This window comes from Cynocephalus volans, chromosome 17 (genome assembly GCF_027409185.1).
Source record: "Cynocephalus volans isolate mCynVol1 chromosome 17, mCynVol1.pri, whole genome shotgun sequence".
NCBI lineage: Eukaryota > Metazoa > Chordata > Mammalia > Dermoptera > Cynocephalidae > Cynocephalus > Cynocephalus volans.
In genome coordinates, this window is record NC_084476.1 from 4,986,286 (window position 1) to 4,995,249 (window position 8,964).

Below are 8,964 nucleotides of genomic sequence, written 5' to 3' on the forward strand. Positions count from 1 at the left end.
CGAGAATTGTGTGAATCACAGTAATGAAGCCTCAACTTTCTGGAACTTAAATTCCAGCAGCAGAGATGGGCCATGAGCACGTGTAGGAATGAACAGACAAGGCGACCCTGGAGTGACAAGTGCTCTAAAGAGCCTACCCCAGGCTTGGGGCATGGCATCGAGTGGGCAGGAGGCCAACCTCTGCAGCTTGAAGTGCCCCATGTTGCCCCCGCACACCCGCTCCAGTAAGTCCCCTGTGGACGGCTCACCTGTGAGTGCACACCTGAGGTGGTGCCAACACCGGACGACATTATGCATCTTTTGTCCTGTGGGTGACACTTAATTGTCACTCATCAGATCCTAATGACACTGACATTCCACCTTCCCGGATGCAGAGTTGGCCACCACTGATGGGGGCGGGGCGCGGTCTGTGCCAAGTGCTCACGGCCGCCAGCCACGGAGCTATAAGGGGCGTCGTGCGAGGAGCCGGCACAGCCTCCTCCTGACACCTCAGGTGACAAGCCGGCGGAGGTGACCACAGATCCCTGGAGATGGAGACCCTGTTCCTGACCATTGTGCTCGGTTTGGTCGCTGCCCTGCAGGCCCAGGACCCCCTGTCCTTCACCTCGGAGGAGCAGGATGTGAGGCTGGGCCGGCGGGTGGGTGTAGGAGAAAGGCCGTGGGGCCCTGTTTTAGGAGACATCATTTAAGATTGGGGTTCCAACCCTGCACTCTTCGCCTGGAGTGGTCAGAGGACGGGGGGTTCTGTTATTCTGCCAGCAGACATGGCCCCTCTGGTGGCACAGGGCTGGAGCAGGGCAGCGGATTTGGCTCAGGGGTCCTACTGCACTGACACCCAGAACCCGAAGGCCTTGCAGGGCAGGGCCCTCTGGAGTGAGGGCGCACCCGGTACCGGGCCCAGTCCCAGCAGAAAGTGGTTCCGTGGGGTGGCAGACACCTTCTGCCTCCATTGGGGGCCTGGGGTCACGAGTTCTGGGCTCGCTCTAGCTGAGCACAGAGGTGCGGATGTGCGGGAACCCCGCCTGCCTTTGGGGGCTGCAGCCAGGGCCCCGGGGTGTGTGGTTACGGCCGCAGCCCATGTGCAGGGGGACACAGAGGAGAGTCTGGGCTGGGCCTGAGGAGGACGCACGCCTCGGCCTGTTCCAGCTCACAGGGACCTGGTACGTGAAGGCCATAGTGACTGACAGGGACCTGCTGGAGGGGAAGAGGCCCAGCAAGGTGTCCCCTGTGACAGTGACAGCCCTGGAAGGTGGGGACTTGGAGACCACATTCACCGTCATGTGAGTGTCACCCCCCACCGGCCCCTCAACCCCCTTATCTCCCCCTCCCCCATCTAAGTTTTGGGTGTTGGTGTAAAAGGCCCCCCTGACTTTGTGCGGAATCGTTCCCAGGTGGCATCCTAGAGCTCAGGCGGAGGGGACATTATTGGGCTGACAGGGTCAGGGCCGATGTGCCAGGTGAGCTGAGGCCGGCTCAGGTGTGTCTCAGAATCGCTGGCAAATGACTCCTGTTTTCCAGGAAGGAGGGTCAGTGCCACCAGAAGAAAGTACTGATGCAGAAAACCGAGGAGCCAGGCAAATACAGCACCTGTGAGTCCCGGGCGGCTGTCCCCAGCCCACCTGCAGGACAGGGTATCTCCTGCACAGTCTTTCTGCCTGAGGGTCCCTGCCTCATCCACTTCCCAGGAGGGGCTGACCTCTCCCTCCCAGAGTCTTGTGGCCCTGACCTGAGACACCAGGTGTGACGGGTTGAGGATCAGGGAAGCTGAGCTGGATGACCAAGCTCTGGCCTCTGGTGACTCTGTGGCCTGGGTTGGGACATTTTTGGGAGGGGGATCCTGACCCAGTGTGGAGGTCCATGGCTGAGGGGAATGGCAAGGCCAGGGCTCAGGCTGGCTGGCTGCCTGGTGACCACCAAAATATTCCAGAGTGCCCCTTAATGAGGTATCCGGTGCTTTCTCCAAAAGGAAGACACTAAAGGTCTGTTTTCTCTGTCGTCCTCAGATGGGGGCAAGAAGCTCGTGTATCTACAGGAGCTGCCAGTCAAGGACCACGACATCTGGTACTGCGAATGCCACCACCAAGGGAAAGTGCGCCGCATCGGAAAGCTCATGGGTGAGGGGCCCTGGAGACCTGCGTCTCCCACCCCCATGTCTCTGTTTCCAGAAGCCAGTGGAACCAGCATCAGCCACGTGCTTCGGGGTCATAGAAAGCCCCCTGCCCTGGCCTTCCTGTGCTTGGTTCCCTGTGCTGCCCGGCGGCCAACCCGAGCACTCCGAGTGGGATCCAGGCGGACTGGGCGAGGCTTGTCCGGGACAGGGCCAGACATGACCCTCGGTGACCTGACCACTCACGAGGGGGTTCACAGCTGCCGAGTGCTGCTCCCTGGGATCTTGGGTGTCAGGGGGATCGTCCTGACAGTGGCCTCCGTGGTGCAGGGACCCTCCAGGGGGGGAGGGCAGCCAGTGCCTTCGGGACACAAGGTCGTTCCAGGTCAGGGCCGTGACCCAGCAGGGCAGCTTCCAGAGCCTCCTGGGTCCCCCGAGTTCGCTCAGTGGTTTGGGGTGTCCCCACTGCTCTCCTTCCTGGGGCCCTGTCAGCCGGGCATCAGCCATCTCCTCTGTCCCCTGTCCCCATCCCTGAGCTCTGCATCCACTCTGTGGCCTCCCCTCCTGCCCTTGGCCACCCCACGGCGAAGCCCCCGATGCAGGGTGGTGGCCGTCTCCTCACGGCATCGGCTCCCTGCAGAGCTGTGCAGCGTCCCCCACTCGGCTCACCTGCCCAACTCACCCACAGGTAGGAGTCCCGACGTGAACCCAGAGGCCCTGGAAGAGTTTAAGAAATTCATACAGCGCAAGGGACTCCTGGAGGACAACATTTTCATACCCACACAGATGGGTGAGAGGACGGCTCTGACCACATTCCCCGTGTGTCCCCCTCTCCCCTCTGTGGAGGAAATGGTGTCACAGTGACGTGTCACAGGGGTGCCAAGGCTCTGTCTTGGGACTTGGTTGTTGAGGGTCTGAACTGTGGGCAGCGATGGGGTCTGGGCTGGTGACCAGGGCGTCCTCTCACCTCTGGATTTTCTTGGTTTCTACAGAAAGCTGCGTTCCCCAGGGAGATTAGGGTAAGTTACACTTTGGGGAGACGTTGGGAAAGCCCAGAGTGCTGAGTTCATGGAGTTCGAAGGTCCTTCTGCTCTGTCCCCATCCCATCCCACCCAGGCGGGACAGACCCCGTCTAAGCCAGACAAAGGCTGTCACCTCAGGGGTCTGACCTGAGTGTGATTCCTTGGACACTTGGAGAGTCCCTTCCTTTAAGTGTGCCCTGCACCCTGCTGGCCAGGGAGGTCCTCTGGGATCTTGCACAGCCCAGGCCTCGTGGCAGGCTCTCTCCCATGTCAGCTCAACACCTGGTCTCCACTGGGTCCAATCCCCCAGCCCGCACACCCACCGAGGATGCCCAGCAGCCTGCCCGCTCGATGGAGGGGCCGGGGTTGCTCTCGAGCCTCCTGGCCCAGCAGTGACCGCATGTGGCTCCTGTGGTAGCCCCTGTCCCTGCCCAGTGCTCCCGACATGGCCCCGCTGACCTCTGCTCCTCTTCCCATCACAGCAGCCACCGTGGCTGCACCTCCGGAGCCCGCCCTGCTGCCGGACACAGAGCCCCACCCCCGCCTGGACTGGCCTCTGCCACAGCAGCAGCCCCGCCCCCACCTGACTCCAAATAAAGAGCTTCAGCAGCAGCCCTGGGCTCGGCCTGTCTGTGAAGGGGACCTTGGTGTTGGCTCCCTGGAGGTCTCTTGGGAGTCAGGGGGGAGATGGATCCACAGGGGAAGTTAGGGAGATCTTGGGGTCACCAGGGTCCACACCCCAAGGGACATGGCATCCGACAGGCCTGTAGGGAAGCGGGTTGTCCTGGAGGCCCATCAGGGCAGGCAGAGCCAACACTTGTGTGGCACGGGGTGGGGTCCTTGGCAGGAGCACTTGGGAAGCCACCAGGGAGGGCAGCGGTGGGAAGACAGTGGCTGGGCTGCCAATGGGGGCTCAGTGGGGTCCCCTGACACCTCTGCCTGGTCCCACTTAGAGCAGCCTGGGCATGTGGCAGGACTGGAGGGAGGGGGGCTGTGCCTCCCTCCCCAGCCCCAGCAAGACAGAGCTGGCCTTGGCCCCGGCGATCCCTGTCCCCATGCTGAACTTCCCTGTGGTGGCTCCAGAGGCCAGGGCCTGTGCTGACAACACTGGGCTATAGGAACGTGGGGGGCGACCACGGTGAGGGAGGCGATGCCACGGCACCACGGATGACAAGCACAGCCCCAGAAACCGCAAATCCACACGGGACTGGGGATTCCAAAGGACCAAACTGCCAGGTGTTTATCTGTCCCTGCGGGGCCACCGACTGTCCCCAGGGCGGACCCATCTGCTCTCCCTGCTCCTCCTGCCACGACCCAGTTTTCAGCGGCAGCCATGGCTGGTCCTGACATGGAGCTGATCAATCCAGCGGGAGCCAGGCAGAGCCCGGGGCAGAGCTGGGCCTCCTGGGCACAGGGTGAAGGGGGTGGGCCCCGGTCATACGCTCAATGCCGCAAAGTAAGTTCCAGAAGGTTAAAGACTGCTGTGCAAAACCGTGAGAAAATTGGCAAGAACATTGATTTGATCAGGGGGGTGGAAAGGGATTTTTGAAGCATCTGAGGCACTACTGAGCCTGTGACCTTCTGGGGTGACTAAAGCACATCTTGATGGGGCGGTAGTTGAGACTGTCAGGAAGCCCCGGCTGTGCGCTGGGACCGACACGCGCGGTGCACGGGAGCCTCAGCCAGGCCGGGGAGATGGGCGGACGCTCCTGCGGGACTGTGGCAGCAGCACTCGGAGGGGCAGCGCGACACTGGGTACAGGGGACGCCGCCCTGCGGGAACGCTTTCTAACTAAAGACTTACGTCATCGTATGATAAGGTTGATGTTTTCGTTTGGTGCGGACCTATGAACTTTACCACATGCATAAATTCATGTTACCACCACAGTCGCGACACAGAACAGTTTCGTCACCCCTAAAACACACCTATGTGCTGTCCATTTACAGTCGTACACTCCCCCACCCCGGCACTACTAAGATGTCCATCAGTCCAATTTTGTCCCTTTGGGGATGTCCCATAAACATGACCACACGAGTATAAGATTCAGAGACTGGCTTCTTCCTCTCTGTGCATGCCTGTGACATGCGTCCGTGCGGTCGCAGGTGTTGACGATGCCCTTTGAGTGTTGAGTAGCTCCCTCCTGTGACTGTGAGGCCTGGTGCCATAAGCCAAGGGGGGAGTCAACGGGACCCCTCTGTGGGGGCTTTGAGGAGAGGCCATGGGGCCTCCGTCTCCTCCACAGACACTTCCAGCCCCACGTGAGGTGTCCAGACGCATTACACATCTGGGCACTGGAGAAACGGCCACCGTGCAGGTCACAGCCCATTGGAAACTCACATGGAGCGTGGTGAGCGTGCAGTGGCTGGCATCAGTGTGGGCATGGACCTGCCGTCCTACAGCCCCGGGAGGTCTGTGTGTTTCCTTTTCCCCAGCGCACCGTGAGTCCACGTGAATGTCCAGTGTCCTGTGGGGAATCACATTCACCCATTAATCACGACTGTGGCACCGAAGGCTCCTTCCTTCACGTGATGGCTTCTGAGTCTGAGAACTGGCTCAGATCTGGAAGCTGGCAGGAGTCGGGGACCTCCTTCCGGGATGGTGACACCAGCTTTGGCCTGTCCATCATCTGCATTGATAAAACACGTGGAGCAGGTCACTTGCCGGCTGCCCGTCTGTCCTTCTCAGAACACCGTGTTCCCCTTTTTTCTTTCAGCATCTTTTATTACTGAAACATAATTGGTTGTACATATTTGTGGGGTACAGAGTTGAATATCAATACCAGTGTCCAACATGTGGTGATCACATCAGGATACTTCATATTGGTCACTATACAATGTAATCATTCTGTGTCACCTGTTACTGATTTATCGCTAACTTCCCTTCCCCTGCCCCTGTCCCCTCAGTTCTGTTCTCTCCTTTTGAAAGTTCAACATATTATTGAGATGGTCGTATCTTTCCTTCTTTTTAAATTGGTTTAATTTTTTACCCCCCTCGTGAGTGAGGACAGGTAGCATTTCTCTGTCTGTCCTGGCTTATCTCACGTAACATAATTTTCTCGAAGTTCATCCATGTTGCTGCAAGTGGCAGAATTTCGTTCTTTTTTTCTTGGCAGACTAGTAGTTCATTGTACCAATATTCCGCATTTTCCTTATCCACTCATCCGATGGTGGGCACTGAGGTGGGTTCCAACTCTAGGCTGCTGTAAATAGAGCTGTGATAGACATGGGAGGGCAGGTGTCGCTTTCACAGGGTGATTTCCATTCCTTTGGGTATGTGCCCAGCAGTGGGGTTGCTGGGTCGTGTGGAAGTTCTATTTGCAGTTGTTTGAGGAACCTCCATACCATGTTCCATGATGGCTGCACCATTTACAGTCCCACCAACAGTGTAGGAACCTTCCACTTTCTCCACATCCTCACCAGCATTTCTATTCTCTGTATTTTTGTTAATGGCCAGTTTAACTGGGGTGAGATGATATCTCAGTGTGGTTCTGATTTGCATTTATCCTTATGCTGAGTGATGTTGAGCATTTTTTCATCTGTTGGCCATTTGTGTATCTTCCTTTGAGAAATGACTATTCAGCTCCTTTGCCCATTTTTTAATAGGGTTACTTGTTTTTTACTGTCCTATTTTTAATTCCTCGTATATTCTGGATATTAATCCCTTGTTGGATGCATATTTTGCAAATATTTTCCCCTATTTTGTAGGTCATCTTTGCTCTGCTAATTGTTTCCTTTGCTGTGCGGAGACTTTTAGTTTGATATAATCCCATTTGTTTATGTTTTTCTTTTGTCACCTATGTTTTGGGGTCTTATTCATAAAGTTTTTATCCAGACCTACATCCTGAAGTGTTCCTTCTATGTTTTCTTTTAGAAATTTTATAGTTTCAAACCCTATATTTAAGTCTCTTTGATCCATTTGGAGGTGATTTTGGTCAATGGTGAGAGGCACAGGTCTACTTTCATTCTTCTACACATGGATGTCCAGTTTTTCCAGCACCATTTATAGGAGATGCAGTCTTTTCCCCAGTGTATGTTCTTGGTGCCTTTGTCAAAGATCCCTTGGGCATGTGTTGGGTATGTGGGTTGATTTCTGGGTTCTCTATTCTGTTTCATTGGTCTGAGTGCCTGTTTTTAGGCCAGTACGTGCTATTTTGGTTATCACAGCGTTGTAATAGAATTTGAAATCAGCGAGTTTAATGCTTCTGGCTTTATTTATTTATTTTTTTGCTCTGGATTGCTTTGGCTATTTGGTGTCTTTTGTTGTTCCATATGAATGTTAGGATTCTTTTTTCTGTGTCAGGAGGAATGTCATTGGTATTTTGATGGGGATTATGTTGGATCTGTAGATCGATTTGGGTAGTATGGTCGTTTTCACAATGTTAATTCTTCCAGTCCAAGAGCATTGAATGTCTTTCCACCTTTTGTGTTACCTTTTATTTCTTTCTGCAGTTATTCCTAGTTCTCACTGTAGAGATCTTTCACCTCCTTGGTTAGATTGATTCCTAGGTATTTTGTTTTTGTGGTGACTAGTGTGAACGGGCTCGCTTTCTTGATTTCTTTGTCTGCTAGTTCATTCCTGGACTATAAAAATGCTATTGATTTTTGTGTGTTGATTTTGTGTCCTGCAACTTAACTGAGATCATTTATCAGCTCTGAGAGTTTGTTGTAGTGACTTTAGGTTTCTCTCTATATAGGATCATGTCATCTGCAAACGGGAACAATTTGGCTTTGCCTGTCTTTTCGGATCTGGATGCCTTTATTTCTTTTTCTTGCCCGATTGCTCTGACTAGGACTTCCAATACTATGTTAGTAGGAGTGGTGAGAGTTGTCATACTTGGCTTGTTCCCATACTTAAGGAAAAAGCTTTTAGCTTTTCCCCATTCAGGATGATGTTGGTGGTGGGTTTGTTGTATATGGCTTTTAGTGTGTTGAGGTATTTTTCTTCTATACCTAATTTCCTGAGGATCTTTATCACGAAGGAGGTTGAATTTTGTCAGATGATTTTTCTGTGTCTGTTGAGGTAATCACATGATTTTTGTCCTGGATTTTGTCAATGTGTGTATCTCATTTACTGACTTGCTTATATCGAACCATCCTTGCATCCCTGGGATGAATCCCATTGATGGTCATATATAATTTTTTTGATGTGATTCTTTGAGGTATTCTGTTTACTAATATTTTCTTGAGGATTTTTGCATCTATGTTCATCAAAGATGTTGGCCTGTAGTTTTCTCTTTTTTTGTTGTATCTTTGTCTTGGTGTTGCTATCAGGGTGATGCTGGTGTCATAGAATGAGTTTGGGGAAATCGCCTCTGTTTCAATTGTTTGGAATAGGTTGAACAAAACTGCTATTGATTTCTCTTTAACCGTTTGATAGAATTCAGCAGTAAAGCAATTGGTCCTGGGCTTTTCTTCGTTAGATGGCTGCTGACACTGCTTCAGTCTCATTGCTTGCTATTGGTCTGTTCAGGTTTTGTATGTTTTCTTGGTTCATTCTTGGTAGTTTGTAAGTGTCCAGAAATTTCTCCATTCCTTCCAGCTTTTCAAATTTGTCGGCATATAGTTGTTTATAATAGTCTCTAATGATTCTTTGTATTTCTGTGGTATCCGTTGTAATGTCTCGTATTTCATTTCTGATTTGTGTGATTGGGGTCTTTCTTCTTCTTCTTCTTCTTTTTTTTAGTTAGCCTAGCTAATTGTGTGTCTGTTTTGTTTATATTCCCAAAAAACAACTTTTTGCTTCATTGATCTTATGTATCACTTTTTAGAGTCTCTATTTCATTAAGCTCTGCTCTAAACTTATTCTTTCCATGTACTATATTTGGGATTGGATTGT

At 52.9% G+C, this 8,964-nt stretch overlaps 1 protein-coding gene across 1 annotated transcript; it reads left to right on the plus strand.

Moving 5' to 3' along the window:
• The first annotated feature begins 530 nt into the window (after window positions 1-530).
• LOC134365508 (odorant-binding protein 2b-like) lies at window positions 531-3,525 on the plus strand. The gene is made up of 6 exons (XM_063081637.1): window positions 531-620; window positions 1,147-1,280; window positions 1,519-1,589; window positions 2,004-2,114; window positions 2,796-2,897; window positions 3,440-3,525. The coding sequence occupies exons 1-6, from the start codon at window positions 531-533 to the stop codon at window positions 3,523-3,525; spliced, it is 594 nt and encodes a 197-aa protein (XP_062937707.1).
• Window positions 3,526-8,964: the final 5,439 nt, after the last annotated feature.